The sequence below is a fragment of the Myotis yumanensis genome, unplaced genomic scaffold (assembly GCF_028538775.1).
Source record: "Myotis yumanensis isolate MYYU_CA2020_CCGP unplaced genomic scaffold, mMyoYum1.0.hap1 SCAF_1, whole genome shotgun sequence".
NCBI lineage: Eukaryota > Metazoa > Chordata > Mammalia > Chiroptera > Vespertilionidae > Myotis > Myotis yumanensis.
Window position 1 is genome coordinate 196,125,456 of NW_027223752.1, and position 18,614 is coordinate 196,144,069.

An 18,614-nucleotide genomic window follows, 5' to 3' on the forward strand; every position below is an offset into this window, starting at 1 on the left:
GGTCAGTGATGGCAAACCTTTAGAGCTCGGCTTGTCAGCATTTTGAAAAACCATAACTTAACTCTGGTGCCGTGTCACATATAAAAATTTTTTCATATTTGCAACCATAGTAAAACAAAGATTTATATTTTTGATATTTATTTTATATATTTAAATGCCATTTAACAAAGAAAAATCAACCAAAAAAATGAGTTCGTGTGTCACCTCTGACACGCGTGTCATAGGTTCACCATCACTGGTCTAGGTTATAAACTTAAATCAGATTAAATTCTACCTTTTAGGTGTGAGAAGCAAGAGAATCACCTTTAATAATAACTTTTAGCACTATCGTTTCTCACTCTCAGACATACCAAAATTAAGCATTAAACACCATAATCACTAGCTCTGTATGTAAGTAGCTTGAGAAACAATATGATTTACAATTCTTTGCTTCCACTGTATATTCTAGACAATCAAAGATAATTTCCATGTTGAAATTAAATTTGGGGAGTAAGTCCTAAGGTGGTTGTGAGGAAATCAGAGCATTTCCTTCCATTGCTGGGTATCCATTCCCACGACTACAGATAGTCCTAGACCTGGGGGTCATCCCCAAAAAGGTCTAACTTTCTTCCATCCTCAACGAAGAAAACGTCAGCTTTCAAAATTTGTTTTAATGTACGTGTCATCCATATCCAAGATGGTGTCATGTTACATTTCAAAGACAAATTATCTATTTAATTACTCTTTTTCAGAAGTCTGTATTCTCTAGGAAGAACATGTTTTCTGAAATTTCAAGAAAGTTTTTAGTTAACTAAGAATTTCTTCTGGTATTCTTCAGCGTCTCAATTTTTTTCATAATATGCTCAGTGACAAATACTTCTATGTATCACCACACTTAAGGTGGTTTAGTTGAAAAAATTCGCAACAGCTTACTGAATTCCTGGAAGAAAAGAAAATACTTTTAAAATGAGGTCAAAGCATATTGAATTTAAACATCTTTACCTGCCATCAGAATTTCTTTTCTAGGAGCAAGAGTATCAATATCAAATTGTTCTTTTATCCCCAAGGACATTTGGTTCCAGACATACACACTTGTTAAACTATTATCTTTGCTTGTTCCCACTAGAAGAGCTTATTTTTGCAACATTTCTCAAGTCCCACCTGAGGAGAATGGCACACGGGTTCGTCTGTGTGCTAAGTGCAGTGTGTTACTAGCGGCTGCTTGTAGCATTAAGTTCGGGAGAAGTTGGAGGCTCATCCATGATCAGTGAGTGGAAAAAAGAATCATGATGGGTGAACTGTCTCTGCTGTGGGCCTGTATGTGTCTGAGATGGGAAAAGGTGAGTCAGTCTGTTTCAAAATATTTCCAGGTCCAACCTAAGGTGGAAAGTATGTATGCCAGCAATTAAATCTCTTCTTTCTGGGTCCAGCCGGTAGGGTTGGTGGCCGAGTGAAAATATCCCCTCCCATTGCTGCACTACTGTGAGTAAAGGGGCTCCCTGACTTTATTAAGATCTGTATTTATCAACAAGACAAAGAACTCTTCTCTCCCTCTCTGCAGATGACTGTCATGATCCAGGGCGTTTTCCTGGCTGGGAGAACTTACCATGGGGGAACCCGGTAGTGGTTTCCTCGGTGATGTGCATGCCCCTTTGGATGCCTGCTGGAGTGGTCACTTCAAAGTCATCATCTGTGCCACTGGGGGTCGGGGAGGGGCCTTCTGGGGCTCCCTGGATGGCAGGATTTACTCCTGCTTGTCCCGCAGGAAGGATTGTGTTCTGGATGTCTGGATTAGCCTGGCTGGTGGGCAGGATGGCTCCGGAGAACAAGGGGTGGAAGAGGAGGCCTGTGAAGATTTGTGGGGCCACTGGCTGGAATGAGGGAAGGAAACAGAAAACAGAGTTAAAGCAATACATTTTAAAGGCCAGTCAACCAGCCTTTCTTCTTTGAGGGCAATATGTTTGGGTAGGAATGGCAGGATGGAGAAGGTAGAGTCAGAGAAAATAATAAAGATGGGCCCTCCTCAAAGGAAATGTCTCTCTCCCTAAGCCAAGCCTGATGCTGGCTTCATTACTGGGATTCCTTGCGGTGCTGCAATTCCCTCAGAAAGGGAAAGCCACAATCAAGCCAGTCGGGTGTATTTAGAGGTAGGATTCAGGCAGAAAATCCATAGAATTATGACAGGCTATGTCTCTGTTATTAACTGAAATCATAGTCTTTCCTGTGCTCCTAATTTTTTAAAAGGTAATCTAGGAGACTAAAAATTAATGGGCAAAATTAATTCAAGTAGATTAATCAATCCTCATCTCATGGTTTGCATCCCTTCATTTGTCTTTTGATGTGTTTTTCAAAGGCACTGGAATATTTGGTCATAAATATTTCTCTTAGTAATTCAGCCACTTGTGCATTCCTTGGGGTTTCCCAGTGGAACTCTTTATTGAACTGTCAATGATCTGCACAGTGGTAATGGATGCTGCTGCCGCCACACTTCTTCTTCTCCCCTGCCACCCGCCCCAGGGAAAAAAATTACTGTGAGAAGTTCCACCTGAGAAGAAATATTTTTTAAAAATATATTTTATTGATTTTTTCACAGAGAGGAAGGGAGAGGGATAGAGAGAGTCAGAAACATTGATCAGCTGCCTCCTGCATACTCCCTACTGGGTATGTGCCCACAACCGAGGTACATGTCCTTGACCGGAATCGAACCTGGGACCCTTGAGTCCGCAGGCTGACGCTCTATCCACTGAGCCAAACTGTTTAGGGCAAGAAGGAATATTTTGACATTGGCTGGTTCAGACAGGACCCAGTTCTCCAGGACCTCCTAGCTCTGTAGGTGTTTTCATGGTATAAAAAAGGCCAAGAGCTCACAATTAAGATTCAGTTCAATTTCCTTGAATATGGTTCTTGATTGTTAGTTTTCATAAGAACCACCCAAAGAATTTGTTATAAAGGTAAGTTCCTAGGCTCCATTGTTAGATTATGATGGACTAGGTTGAGGGCAGGACCTAGAAATCTGCATTCTAACCAGCCTTCCAAGTTGTCCTGATTTGAGGTCCAGGACTGAAGTTTGGGAAACACCTTTGTAGACTTATGAGGTATTAAAGCCAGAATTAAATGTATGCTGCATGAGAGACAGCAGTAGAGTACAGAAGTTTTCAAATGGGGATCATGATATCCATAGGTTTGAAATAAAGCAGGTGGGTTGTACACACCTTTAAAAACAAGGTAAAAAGAATAGTCTATATCTATACTAATAAAAGGGTAATATGCTAATTAGACTAGGTCAACCGGCCATCTTCCGGACGTCTGACTTCCTTCCGGACAAAGCCATGATGGTGGGGGCTGAGGCAGAGGCAGTTAGGGGCAAGATCAGGCTGGCAGGGGTGAGCAGTTAGGGACAAGATCAGGCTGACAGGGGGTTAGGGGTGATCAGGCCAGCAGGGGAGAGCAGTTTGGGGTGATCAGGCCAGCAGGGAAGGGTATTTGGGGATGACCAGGCCAGCAGGGGAGGGCAGTTGGGGGTGACCAGGCCAGCAGAGGAAGGAAGTTGGGGGCATTAGGCAGGCAGGCAGGTGAGTGGTTAGGAGCCAGTGGTCCTGAATTGCTAGAGGGATGTCCAACTGGAGGTTTAGGCCTAATTCCTATGGGATCGGGCCTAAACCAGCGGTCAGACATCCCCTGAGGGGTCCCAGGTTGGAGAGGGTACAGGCCGGGGTGAGGGACACCCCCCACCCCCTGTGCACAAATTTCGTGCACTGAGCCTCTAGTAGACTATAAATTACCTATTGTAGTCCATATAATAAGGGTAAATATAGTTTCATGAAACGTGTGTGTGTGTGTGTGTGTGTGTACTATGTGTGCTGTCTGTGTTAGCTGAATTAAAAATATAGCTGTTACTGTGGGTTTTACTAAAAAATGTTTTAAAACCATTGGCATAGTAGATAGAAAAATGGCTTTTGATCTGTTTTTGAGCTTGGAACCTAATTTTCTTAAGCTTGCTGAGCCTCAGTTTCTTTATCTATTAAGTTGGGTTAAAAACTTTGGCTTTGTAATTTGGTGAGGATTAAAGGCAATATGTAATACCTTAATCAATAAAGAAAAAAAATCTATTAGGTGCCTGTTATATAGAATTGGCTCAAAAACTGGTAAACGTAGGTGTAAATGTGTTAATGTTGACAATACAGCCCCATTATTTTATTTATGGACAATCTATCAAGTCTCTACCTTTTTCTACAATAGAAAATTAAAAAAAACTGTCTTCTCAGATAATGTCTCAACTCTTAATTTCAATGTCATGTTTAAATACCATATTAATTCATTTTTCTCTAAAAATGACTTACAGAAAATGCATAGAAGAGCCTAGTAATGATTATATTAGCATTATTTAGGTTCACCTATCACTATAAAACACTAAAAAATATATTTTCCTACAAAAATTAAAAATTTAAGTCAAGGAAATTAAATTTTCCTGCAAAAATTTATATATATATTAAAAATGTCTGTTATTGCATTTCAGTAATTTAAAATCCTGGATTTTAATAAATATAAAGTAAAAATATGCATTGGTTTTCTGGATAAAATTGAATCTGACATCAATATACAGAAAACAAAAGCTAAGTCAAATTAATGGAAAAGTAACTGGATAATGAAGATAAAGGGCCCACCTAGGCAAAGGATATTAACTTAATGCAAAGACCTATAAAAATTTTCAATTTATTGTAGAAGACAATGAATTTAGGGTTTGTGGTCAAAGATACTATTAATATGAGAACAGAAAACAGCATTGTATTAGCACTGAAAAGAATTTTAAATATTAGTAATTAAAAAATGTTTTTACCAATTCCTCTGAGCTTAGGATAGTACCCTAAAAAATAATAACAAAAATTGTTAGACAAATTTTAATATATTAATGGCAAGATGTGTATAACATAACTTAAAAACTTAAATTAATTTTAAAAATTGTAAAAATAGACTTTATTTTCAACAAAATTTTAAACTGCCTTGTGACTTGCATTACAAAACTCTTGTCAGCACATGATATTAGACAGCTAACATTATTTGAGTGATGTGAAGTCTTTCATACTTTAAAAAAATATTTTTTCCATTAGTAAGTAATAGATGCACATTGGAGGAAACTTGGAAAGAAAGCAAGAAGAAAAATAACATAATCTCATCTGGAAGAGTTTGATATATTTTCTTCCAGATGTTTTTCACACATTTGTTTTTCGTATAATAGAAGTCATGTCATTTAAACAATTTCTGTCTTACTTTTTCTTTTAATACTATACGATGACCATTTAACCACATTACAGACCTATTTTAATAAGAAGACTTTCCAAATGATCACAAAATATTGGCTTTAATGTTGCACAGCTAACTTATGTTCCTTTCTTTAAAATTTAAGTTGCTCCCAATATTTTTCTGTACTATAAATATTATTTTGATTGAAATATTTGTAAATAAACCTTTCATATTATTTCCTTAGATGTGTTCCCAGATGTGGAATCAAGAGTTGATCTAAATTTTATATTTGATTCTGCCTTTAGAAGTAAAAACTGCCATCTGATGCTCATATTCGATCTTGACCATTGGTAATTTTACCAGTAATCTCAAGAATTACCTTTCACACACACACACACACACACACACACACACACATGCACACATACACACACACACGAGAAAGAGAGAGAGAGAGAGAGAGAGAGAGAGAGAGAGAGAGAGCAATGTTTGTATAATTTTTTAGGGAAATTATATATAATTAATAAATAAATTTGAAGTTAAAAAAATAAATCCCCGAAATCATAACTCAGATCAATCCCATTAACTTATTTTTGTCTTAACAGTGTGATTTAAAGAATTGACTGTTTGTGTCACCTGTGACATTTACTATCTCTGTGATTGTAACTGCATTACTGTATCTCCAGTTACTCACCTTCACATTGGCAATAAAAATCCTATCTAATAAAAGAGTAATCTGCAAATTAACCATCACTCCACGACAAAAAAATGGCGGCGCCCATAGAGGCTGGGCAGGACGCTGGTGGTGTCACCTCAGCAACGTGAGCCCAGCAGGCAAGCGGGGCACAGGCAGCACCCAGCAGGGCCTGCTGGGCAGTGGCGGCAGCAACCTGCAGACAGCACCCAGCAGGGACTGCTAGGCAGTGGTGGTGGCAAACTGTGACCAGGCAAGCAGCCCACAGGCAGCACCCAGCAGGGCATGCTTGCCCAACCCCATGGTGTGGAGCAGGCAAACCCCGCAGAGAGCAGAGAACCACGGGGAGTGGGCCCAAGCTGTCAGTAGCACATCCCCCGAGAGCTCCCATATTGGAGAGGGTGTAGGTCGAGCTGAGGGACACGCCCCCCCCCCTCCACTCCTTCCCCCTGTGCACGAATTTTGTGCACCGGGCCTCTAGTATTGTCTATAAAAGGTTATTTTGAAGACTAAATGAGATAGTACATAATAAATAATAAAATACTTATAACAGTGCCTGGCACATAGTAAGTGCTCAATAAGTGTTCTTGCTATTATCAGTGTTCATACAGTGCAAAGTAAATAGTAAACTTGGCAACTATTTGGTGAATCGAGGCAAGATTAAATATTTCACACTAAGATGATTTAAAACAAAAGCCATCATATGAAATAACCTTACCTGGGCTCCAAGTTGTGCTACAATAAGTGGTAACATCTAGAAAAAAGTTATAATAAATTCAGTAAAAAACATATTCAAAGGTAAGTTCTGATGGATGATATCAACATCAAGACTTTCTTAAAAAACGCAACATTTGTTCAATAAGTATTTGTTACTAATGTATCATCTATAATCCTAGGTATAGATTCATAGAGCTGGATGGCTATCAGAACTCATCCAATTTGTAAAAAAGAAGGTTAGACCCAGGGAGATTTTAAAACCTGTACAGGGCAGCACATCTAGAAGGTAGACGTTAGTAAATTGGATGATCAAAAAATAATTTTGACCTTAATCTACCTCCAAATTGAAAATTATCCCAAGAAATAATGATATAAAATGTGATAAAAAAGCATGTGTTTATTTTGTATAGCATTTAAGAAGATACGTGAAAACACAGTGAATATTTTCAAATACAATGAATTCTTGAAGATTTATGGTTAGTTTCATGATGGTTGCCTGGGAGTCCCGCTGTTAAAATAGAGCACTGGAAGGAAAGGATGGATGACATTGTTCAATAATCCCTGGCACTGAAAGAGCTCTTAGAACTGAGAAATATTTTGAAAGGTCACTGGTAACTATGTAAATGTCCTGAATTTATAGTCAGACAGATTTGGATGAGGTGTTGGTGTGCTCTGGTTCTTTAAGAACTAACCTAGAGTTTGTCAAAGAGAACTAGGGCTTTAGGATTTATTTTTATTTCTATAAAGATTCACACAATGTCAGGAAAGTAATCAAAATAGAAGTTTTAATAGCGACCAACCCCAAAGATTTGGAAGTCTCATGAAATAGACTCTTAACTTTATTATTTCCCAGGACAGTAATAGCCATAGTAACAAAAGGTAAAAAGTACATACTTTTAAGAAAAGCCTTCTTCCTCTTCATTAGATCTCTGGCTACTGACCAAAAATCAACTAATTTCAGGGTGGCAATGGCGAAGGGGGTTGGAGGGACGGGGCATGAGATTTGGGAGAAAACAAAATTGAATTTTTTTTTAAAAAAAAGATGAGTTGGAATGAACAAAAAGATACAAATAGGAAACTAGAGATGTCTAAGTAATTACAGATAATTTAATATTTCAACAATGTAAAAATAAATTCTTTTATTAGTGTTTGCTAGAGAAATTATTTGAAATAATAATAGCTAATAGTTGCTGAATGTATACTGTGTGGTAAGAAGTATTCTAAGTGTTTTATGTATGATTACTCATTTAACCTTTATAAAAGCTCTAGAGGTAGGTTGTATTTTACTCCCACTTTAAATTATGAGGAGAGTGAGCCACGGGTGGTTAAGTAACTTGGCCAACATCATGCAGGTAATAAGCGGAGAGCTAGGATTCACCAGATGTTGTGTAAATCTAGAGTTCACTCCACCATGTTGGCCTTGCTTTGAAAAATGGGAGCTCTGGACAGGTGCCCAAGTTTCTGGCAGAGGACCCTGGAAAGGCAGGGTCAGAAGGACTGGGGTGCACAGGAGGAGGGCAGGTATGGGGATCCTTGGTGGTGGTATAGCCTAAAGAGAGTGGAGAATCTCCACTGAGAATGGGGATTGATTTATGATATTGCATGTTGGGGAATGTGTATTGTTAAATCCTCTCTACTGACCCTTTAGTAACATCTACAGTGACCACTAATGCATTTGACTGGAGTGAATGCGAAGATGTGCTAAGTCTGACTTCAAGGTTAGAGAAGGGCAATAACTGAAACTGAAGTGGGGCAGTTGGCATAAGGACCATGCCAGGATCACGTGTTAGAGATGTTCATTTTATACGCCCATTTCTCTAGTCTTTTTCAGAGAATAGCTTTTATTATTGAGATGTATATAAGCAGCAAATATGTTGAGTGAAGGCTCTAAAATATCTGTAGGATATAAGTACAAGTATACATTTCAATATTAAAAAAGAAATGTAAAAGTTAGTTATGTTACAGAATTTCACAAATAGGAATTAATGAAGCCGCTTAGAGTGTCTTGTGTTGTTATTTTGGACAAAGGTATAAAAAAAGTATTAGTCTCATATGAGGTAAAATTTAAATAGAGCAGCTTAAAATTATTTTGTCAATTAAACTCAGCTTTGATTATAATTACTAATTAATACAAGCTTACTCTTATTAAAACCTGGAGGTGTCCATAGTAGTAAGAAGATGGTTAGGATATATTGGTCCATTATTGTATTCATGCTTCATAATTTGGGAATGTGTATTAAAAGTCTTATATTTTTATGTCTTCACACCTACAAATTCTTTTTCTGAGAACTACTCCTAAGAAGATAATCATGATATGGTCAAAGACTTAGTTAAAAAAATGTTCACTGTAGCATAATTTATAGAAGCAAAATTTAAAAAAAATACACCAAACTTTTGTAATACAACAAAAAACTAAGCAATCATTAAAAACAACGTTATAAGTGAATATCTCAAAACACAAAGACTATTCAATATTTATTAAATAAAAAATCAAATGATAGAACATTAGATATTGTAAGAACATATTTTTTAAAAATATGTGCTAAGTCTGACTTCAAGGTTAGAGCAGGGCAATTTTCTTAAAATATGTGCTTAATACATCATAGAAAAAAAAAAAAGACAGGAAAGATATATCCTAGAATGCTGGCAGTGTTTAATCCAGACCATTAGGATTATGTTGTGGCCTCCTCCCCCATGTTAAACTGAATTTTATGAGGTTATTTTGCTCATCTATATTTTCTAAGTTTTCTATAATTACTATATATGATGCATATAATAAATAATAAAGCTTCTACAAAAAATTAGACCATTATGTGGGGCTAAAATAATCTGGTAGGGAGAATAAGTTATCCATAATGACTTAGTCCAGTCATAAAGGGATCATTATATTTTTCTCTAGAGCCTAATAATCTATTTAAAGAAGTTTCAGAAAGGTAGATATTTGGGCTTTGTCCATAGTTAAAATTCAAACACATCCCTAAGTGTTTGATGTCCTAAATATCTCCTTTATATCTTAACTAGAGGCCTGATGCACAAATTCGTGGACGAGTGGGGTCCCTTGGAGTGGCTTCTGGGGATTGGGCCCCAGCTTGTACCCCCAGCCTTACAGCCCTGCAGCCCTGCCTGGAACTCCACCTTGGCCTGGTGCCGCCCCCTCACCTGCTCCACCATCCTGCCTGTGGGGCAATGGATCATGGCCGGGCCCCTGCCCAGCTCCCTCAATGCCTGAGAGCCAGGTGGCGGCTCCACCTTCCACTGCTGCTGCCACTGGTGGACTGGTGGCCATCTATCTGCAGGGCGATCAGTGGGGTGATCAGGCTCCCACTCGTACTCGTCTTGGCCTGGTGTTGCATGCTCAACTGCTCCACCATCCCGCTGCAGTCCCGCTCTCATTGGGCCCATAAGGGCTGGCAGCACCTCCACTGCCACCTGCTGCCAGCGCCATGTCACCAATGCTCGCCATGTTCTGTGCCGCCCCCTGGTGGTCAGCGCATGTCATAGCGAGTGGTTTAACTCCCAGTAGAACCACCCGAGGGGGCAACTTGCATATTAGGCTTTTATGATATAGGATGTGAGAGGGTTTTCCATGAAAGCAAATGATGGTAGGAAGTAGGTAAGAACTAGAAAGTACTTGGGGACTTTTGAGCAGGCCTGACAAAAAGGTACAAAAAGGAGATTAGAATTTAAATTTTATTCACCTCTTAATTTTAATTTGGGATGATTCTGGCCACCCAGAAGGTCTTCAATAGAAAACACAACATGCTAGAGAAGAATCCTGCTACTTCTCATTTTCCTCCTTATATTTCTGACTTCTCAATCTTCCCAACTCTTCACGTTTTTCTATTACCCATTACAAATGTATTCTAGAGAGGTTATGAGGCAGAATGCTCAGTTTTCTAGGAGTGTTCTCATGGATTTTCAGCAAGACCCAAATTGTCAAAGACTGTTCCATGTTCTGTAGAACATCCTTCTACAAATTATCTGGAGGAAATATTTAAGAACCTTGAAAAAATTATTTCCTCCTCTTTAGGCTTCCCCCTAAGAGAAGGCGCTCCCCAATTTTTAACTGAAGTCCTGTTGTTGAACTTACTTGGGGTTGCAGCTGCTGTTGAACATTTAATCCCCCAAGGGCCAGTGGGAGGGTATGGGCAGCAGGTGCCATTCCTGCAGGAGGAGGATTTAGCTGTAAGGCAAAGAAGGTTGTCATTGTATTGTTTCAGTTTGACATTCAGGAAGCTAACATGTATTTACCAAATGTAAAATATGTTTACATGGAGAAGTTACTATGCAAATGCATACTATATTGCATTTAGAATTAGATATAGAGGTGAAGTTCCAAGACTTGTGTAGTCTACCAATACAACCATAGGTTGATTAACTTTTTTCATATTAAAATTTTCTTTGGCATTTAACCATTCTCTGAGAACAACTTAGGTAATTTCAACCTGCATTTCCCGTTTGGGCTCTAACAGCAATGATTCCTGGAATTTTCTGATGGCTTTCTCATGAAGAAATGATTCTTCATAGGATGTATCACCATGAAAATTTTGAGAGTCAGAGTAAAATATCTAGTCTGCATAGGATCTATTACTATATAAACCTGATTACTAGATAAAAATCCACTTTAATCAGCAAAGGAACTTAAGCTATATATAGTTTAAATAACTATACAGATATTTTATAAAAAATGAAAATCTTCTACCCCTTCTGGTTTTCTCTAGTTGTTGGGGTGAAGCTAACAGTTATAGCATTTGAATGGTGGGTGCATGTTGTGGGGGAAAAGAGAGGAAGGCCTGCTGAAGAAATGGGGAGAGGAACTTGTAAAAGAGGTAAGAAGAACTAAAGGAGTAAAGGCTTGAGAATTGTAATTCCTGTAGCGTCCCTTTTGCTAAAAAAAAAAGTTCATGATGTGTTGAATAGCTTTCAGCTCTCTGTCTTTTCTGTCTTCTCTCTTTCCATTGATCTACAATGAATATGTGTATATGTGTACATTTGTGGGTACACACATATATACACACACTCAACATTAGGTATTATATTTACTTAATAATGGCTATTAAATGATATAAAAGGGTACTTACCAGTTGCAGATCTGACACCATGGTGAGCATCTGTGTCAATGGTATTAGACTTAAAGAAGGGAAGACCTGCAGGGCATTGAAACTGATGTATGAGAGAGAGGTTGTCTATTTTCACTAACCTGCCAGTGGTGGACATCCTTAAGTAACTTATGCTCCCATTAGGGGTGGATTTGCCATGAAGGTGAAGCTTCACTAGTGTTGTTCCCTTCCATGGCCCTGGGAGGCACCTGAGCAGCCTATCTAGTTTATGGTATTTATCAGCTTTAAAAATGTGTATTTCTTACTTCTGATTTCATGATTAATTATTCACTTTAGTACTTAATTTTACATATCTAACTTTGTATTCTTTTTCTAAATTATGTAAGCTTTAGTTTCCCTAAGGCAGCGGTTTTCAACCTGTGGGTCGTGACCCCTGAAAATACATCCTGCATATCAGATATTTACATTACGATTCATAAGAGTAGCAAAATTACTGTTACGAAGTATCAACGAAAATAATTTTATGGTTGGGGGTCCCACAGCATGAGGAACTGTATTAAAGGGTCGCGGCCTTAGGGAGGTTGAGAACCACTGCAAGGAGAAAGATAGGTTTATGACCATAGATTAAAACCTTAGACTCTGGTGTTATCTGTTGTTCCATAAAGTCTAGATAAAGGCAAAGCATTTAAATATACTTTGAAGAAACAGACTTTATAGTGAGGCATTAGCTCATCAACAACAACGGAACTGGAGGAAATTTGCAGTTATTTTTATAGATTACCTCTCTTAAGATTACCTCCCTGTTGGCTCTGGCAAATACCACGTGACATGTCACAGTATCACAGGGCACAGATGACCAAGCTTTGTCAACAGCCATAGCTATTGCTTTTCAAATTTTACTAGATTTGGTTACTAAAGTAAATTATTGTTCAGACAAAAGGAAAAGGAATGAGGATGCTTTGTTTTCCTGACTCAAAATTTTCAAAAAAGTGTATTTATTCTTGTTTTACTTTTCTCCCAAAAGGAAAGCCTCGCTCTCTCGTTTAGTTATGAGACTCCGTGTAAATCTTGATTTAAAACCCACTGGTCTTACCACGTTCCCTTTGCTGGCTGCAGTGCTCCTGTTGGAGGACTCACCTGATGTGGCTGCTGCCGGTTGAGTAGGGTTGTCTGATCTGGAACCAGCTGCGTTGGAGGAAGTCCCAAAGCAGGTTTGAGCTGCATCTGTGATAAACATTTTCGAGGCAGTGATGTGTTTGAGATTTTTTATCCATTCATTTACAGGATGTAACTAGTAGTCCCCAATGCAAAAATGTCCGTCCTTTAGGCTCTGTGTGTTTTGGAGCAGTTTTAATTTCCTGGAACATTTCATGCATGGCAGGAGATAGAACCAGAGTGGAATAATGCCAGTCCAGGAGGTGTGTGTGGCAGGGCACATGAATTTCTGGTGGTAGTTCCCAGGTTCCCATTTCTTTTCTGTAACTGCCTTCCTCTTTTCTCAGGGCATGAAATACATAGTCTGCCCCTTAGCTCCGTTTACATCTGCTTTTCCCCAATGCTTGAATGCACTCTGCCACAATTCCCAATGCATTTTAACGAAGCTTTCTGCTTTTGCCTGTGCCTGGCAAGTCACTTTCTGTAATGGAAGTGAACTCCCTTTTCTGGCCAGAGTATTTTTCTAGTGTATTTGAGAAGCACTAAATTTAAGGGGTGAAAATGTGCTGGCGATCCTTATGATGTACAGGGTGTCCCCAAAATGTATACAAACACTTTTCAAAATTGCGTGATCAGCTGTTAAAGTGTGTATACATTTCTTGGGATACCCTATGTTTGTATGGTTTTCTTTAAAGATAAGGAAACCGAGGCCCAGACAAGCCAAGTGACCTGCCCAAGGTGACAGGGTGAGTGGGAGAGCCAGTACCGAATCCCCCAAGTGTTCTTGGCCCTTGAAGAAATGAATCCTTCCCTTAGCTTCTCTCCCCACTCCCTCTGCATTCAGGTGGAAGCTCCCTGGCCAGGTCCGCTTCTCTGTTACCCTTGCTTCTGGCTGCATCTCAGAGGGCCATGTGGTGTAGCCTTTCAGCATGTGCCCTTGGCCACTTGGATATACCCTGGAGCTGCCATTAATTGTTGGTTTCACTTTGGGACATTTCCCCTCAGTGTTAAGAGGAAAGATTGGAATTATCTATTCTTAGAAGTCCCTATAAGCTTTAAGATATGTAAGTACACATTCTGCACATTTCTTTTCATTCTTTACAATCTACTGTCAGCACGGCAGCCAGAGTGGTCCTTTGAAAACAACAGTCTGGTCCTTTCACTCCTCTGCTCAGCTCCTGCATTGGCTTCCATTCTCACTCAGAGTAAAAGCCAGAGACCTACAGGGGCCCGCCAGCCCCTCTTGCCCTGGGCCCCAGTGCCTCCCTGACTGTCCATTTCATTTCATTTCCCTCGCTCACTCTACTGCTGCTGTTGGCTATTTGCTATTTCTGTGACAGGTAAGGCCCACTCCTGCCCCACAGCCTCACCTCTACCCATCCCCTCTGTCATTGGCTCACTCCCTCACCTGCTTCAAGTCTTTGCTCGAGTTCACTTTCTTATTGAGGCCCATTCTCCTGAAAATGCAACCTGCCCCATCTCCAATTCCCAAACTTGAGCCACTGAAAACAAGTGCTAGGCTGTTTTAAGAGTCCACACTTGCAAATTGACTCATTTTTATGCATTTATGCATTTATGATAATTCAATAAACTCACAAATAATTTTAAAAATCTCATCCATGTGTCCTGATTTTTTGGTTGACAGATACCACTGCTATACCTAATAGATATCTTGGTGTCATCTCCTGCATCCCCTGCTCTCGTGTTATTGGCTATTAACAATCTGCATTGACCTGCATGCTACTCCTCAGTTTACCTCGAATGACAGCTGTGCTCCTGGAAGGTCTTATTTATCTTGAGTTTTTACAAAATGTATGGTAATTTAAATATAGTAGAGACACCCTATTTAGGAGAACCTTTCGGTAAATTTATTTGGTAAAGTGGGAAATCTGTGGTTTACAAAACAATTAACTTCCTAATTTACCTTGTTTAGAAGTTGTATTTTTGCAGATAACCTCTTTCAAGAAGGCATATGTATCATTTGGAAAGAAACAAGGAGGTTGTCTATTCATGTCTGTCCCATCCCATTCCTACAAGATTACCCTCTTCTTCTCCTTCATAGGACTAATCATAGTTACAACTTATTATTTGACAGTTCTTTAAAAAAATTATTTGTTAGCATCTATTTGTAGTGAACAACATGAAGGATCATGCCCTTTCTCCCCCTCACCACTGTTTTTTAGTAGCTAGCACAATATCTGGTTTATAGAGAGTTTCCAATAAATATTTGCTGATTGTATGGATGACTACTCAAGTGTCAAGTGGGCTCAAAGCTCCCCTAAAATGTTTCTTTGCATTTTGCTATTTCACAGCAAATACATATATTGTAATTATTTTTTAATATCTACACATAAGCATCTCAAATAGTCAAAGGGAAATCCACTTAGAGGCCCAAACCACTCATCTCTATGTCTGTAAAATATTGGAGGACAATTGGAGTATGTGTTCAAATGCAAGTGCTCATTTTCTTCAAAAATCCTGCTTTGTGTAAATACATTTTGTGATGAAATGGTCTAAGTCAAAAGTCACAAAAATTTTTGTAATATTCCCTTGCAATTGTATGATTTGGTAGTCTTTTTGGAGTTTAGATGATCTAGATGTTTTGTGCTTCCAATTGGAAAAATCAGAAAATCCAGTTTATCTCTTTAGTCATGAGAAAATAGTCGCCAACAAAAATCTTAAATTCGCCGAAACCGGTTTGGCTCAGTGGATAGAGCGTCAGCCTGCGGACTGAAAGGTCCCAGGTTCGATTCCGGTCAAGGGCATGTACCTGGGTTGCGGGCACATCCCCAGTAGGAGATGTGCAGGAGGCAGCTGATCGATCTTTCTCTCTCATCGATGTTTCTAACTCTCTATCTCTCTCCCTTCCTCTCTGTAAAAAATCAATAAAATATATTCAAAAAAATCTTAAATTCTTTTTAGAAACTAAAATAATTATTCATTTTGAGTAGATATAATCTAAGGGGTTCTTTTTTCTCCTAATTTCTACCCTATTGCTCTGCCAAATTAATAAAGGGTGTCCCAAAATTCACACAAGAAGTAATTTTGATAGAAAACACAGGTTTATAATTAAAAGTTGTAAATTTTTTATTGATTCATAAAGTATACAGTATAAGGTTATGTATGGAATAGCACATCGGGTAAATGGCCTCCATGGCTTTGCTGGCACATATGCACTCTTCTGTTATTGCCTGAGCAACCGCATTTTCGAAGAATGGTCCGATGATGCCTCCAGCCCAAAATCCGCACCAAACAGTGACACGTTGTGAATGCATTTGTTTCTCAACAATCACTCGTGGATTTTCTGAACCCCAAATGCGACAATTTTGTCGATTAACCAAGCCATCAAGATGAAAATGAGCCTCATCAAAATTCAGCCACATTTATGCAAAACTGTCATGGAAAATTTCAACAAAAGAATGCGTATGTGCCAGCAAGTCCGTGGAGGCCATTTACCTGATATGCTATTCCATACATAATCCTATACTGCATACTTTATGGATCAATAAAAAAATTTACAATTTTTAATTATAAACCTGTGTTTTCTATCAAAATTACTCTTGTGTGAATTTTGGGACACCCTTTAGAAGTTCTACTACGATGCATTTTAAGAATGTTAAGTATATTGAAATTCGCACTAACACTTGACTAGTTTACCATTTTTCACCTTGGAGAATAAAACTCAGAAACTAAGGGGATGGGTCACAGAACAGAGGGCAGGAAGAGAACTAGGTGTGTAATTAAGATGCTGCTAAGGTGGGTTGTACATAAGATAAACATATTGCACTTACTGGTAACGACTGAGTTGATCCCAGAAGATAAAACAGTAGAATCACAGTCTTCATGCTTCAAATTGCTACCTATAACAACAGAATAATGTTACTCTTTCACTCCATTTTTTTTTTCCTTTTGAGAGAAGATGATACTTAAAAGAAAAAACCCCAGAATGCTCTGATTTGAAACACAGTCAATTAATGTTACCTTTCTCTCCACTAGGCAAAATGTACAGGTGAAAAAAAATCTTCAAAGTCCAGTTGATTTCTTCAGTTCCTGGGGTGAAAAATGTTATCCTTTGATGAGTTGTGAGTTTGTAGAAGGAATTTAAACTGAACTCTAGGAGGTTGGCAACTGAGAGACCAATCAGGACTCAGCTGTGAAATCATTTGGTTTCTTTCATTTCCCAACACTTCATTAGGTGAGTTATTAGCTGCAGACATCATATTACTCAATGTCTGCCCTTTGAGTAGAGGGTATTTCAGGAAGACAGGGTTTGTGTAATTAACAAAAGTATAGACAATTAAAAAAATTAAAATCCTTCTTCACCTCCATCTCCCTCCCAAATAACTTTCCAGATGTACCTGTTTTATCAGGTATGTATGAACATGCAACTCAAACATCAAAATATAACTGTGAGTTAAAAAATGAGGCATATTATGCATATTGCTCTGCAAGTTACTTTGTTTACTTAACAAATAATGAACATCTTTATGTGTCAGTACATAGAGATTTATTTCATGGTTACATTACATTACATTTCATTTAGGTGGATATTTAATCCATTTCCATTTTATTTTATAATTATAAAAATGGTACAATGGATATTTGTATACTTTTTTTTACACATGTGGAAGTATTTCTGTACTGAAGTACAGAAGTATTTCTGTATAGAAGTATTGTATTGAAGGATACAAGTGTTTTAAAATTCAATGAATATGAGGTTTAAAAGTAATTATATTTTCAGTAAGTGCAATATTAGGAGTTTACATAGGCATGGAGGGGATTGCGGTTATTTTGTTGAGGGCCAAAGGGTAGAGAAGGCTTATAGAAGAGTTGACAGTTGAGCTGGATTTTGAAGAATAAAAAGAAATTTACTAAGAATTCAAGGAGAGGCCTGGCCAGTGTGGTTCAGAGATTGAGTGTCGACCTATGAACCTGCAGGTCATGGTTTGATTCCTGGTTAGGGCATATGTCCAGGTTGGGGGGCTCAATCCCCCTGGGGGTATGTAGGAGGCAGCCAATCGATGATTCCCTCTCATCATTGATGTTTCTATCTCTCTCTCCCTCTCCCTTCCTTTCTGAAATTGAAAGAAAAAAAGAATTCAAGGAGACCATCCAGGCAGACCAACACCTAGACATGAAAGAATGATATTACTTACTGGAACAAAATGGGGTAAGAGTATCAGTGAAAGATAGGGTTGGAGAGACACCTAATTCTAATCACCTGTAGTATTTTTGTTTGTTTCTATTACTCATTTAGCTCTTAATCAAGCATTATTTTTCTGTTGTATGTTTCTCTTGAACTAGATGGGGAGTTCTCAGGGCCTTGTCTTATATTTCTTCTGTGTCTTTTATGTTAATAACATTAACATTGCTTTGCACCAGATGGTGTCTACATGTTGATGAATAAAATCGTAGAGGTACACACTACGGGGCGTTGTGGTGAGGGAAGACTTCAGAGAAGAGATGGGGCTTTACGTGGATTTGAAGACTAAATTTGACTGACAGTACAGAGAACTGCATGGTAAAGGGGTGAATATTGAGAGGAGCAACAGAACATAAATGCTGAAGAAGTGGAAAGGAAGCAACGAGCTTTCATAGACACATTCATTCATTTTTGTATTCAATCAATTCATTCTTCTCACCCCTAATTTAACATATATTCACTCTATGGACTGTTAGCATTGTTTTGGTTTGGTCCTTGGGAATTAAACGGTGAATGGAAAGGACAAAGATCCCTACTGGAGCTTTCACTTTGGTAGGGAGAACAT

At 38.5% G+C, this 18,614-nt stretch overlaps 1 protein-coding gene across 1 annotated transcript; it reads right to left on the bottom strand.

The window, feature by feature from the left end:
- Positions 1-811: 811 nt before the first annotated feature.
- AMTN (amelotin) lies at positions 812-16,691 on the bottom strand. Its single transcript, XM_070409958.1, has 8 exons — positions 16,638-16,691; positions 12,829-12,915; positions 11,713-11,778; positions 10,722-10,814; positions 6,633-6,668; positions 4,817-4,843; positions 1,586-1,850; positions 812-919 (listed from the first exon to the last, which is right to left on the bottom strand). Exons 1-8 carry the CDS (start codon positions 16,689-16,691, stop codon positions 909-911), a joined length of 639 nt encoding a protein of 212 aa, XP_070266059.1. The 3' UTR covers positions 812-908.
- Between the last annotated feature and the right edge of the window lie 1,923 nt (positions 16,692-18,614).

What these genes read in the sequence shown, in the direction of transcription:
- AMTN (XM_070409958.1), bottom strand. Translation starts at nt 16,691, where the DNA reads ATGAAGACTGTGATTCTACTGTTTTATCTTCTGGGATCAACTCAGTCG. An exon ending in AACAGCAGCTGCAACCCCAA is followed by an intron (nt 6,669 to 10,721) that starts GTAAGTTCAACA and finishes ACTTTTTTCTAG; the next exon opens with ATGTTACCACTTATTGTAGC. An exon ending in TCCTAAGCTCAGAGGAATTG is followed by an intron (nt 1,851 to 4,816) that starts GTAAAAACATTT and finishes CCCTCATTCCAG; the next exon opens with CCAGTGGCCCCACAAATCTT.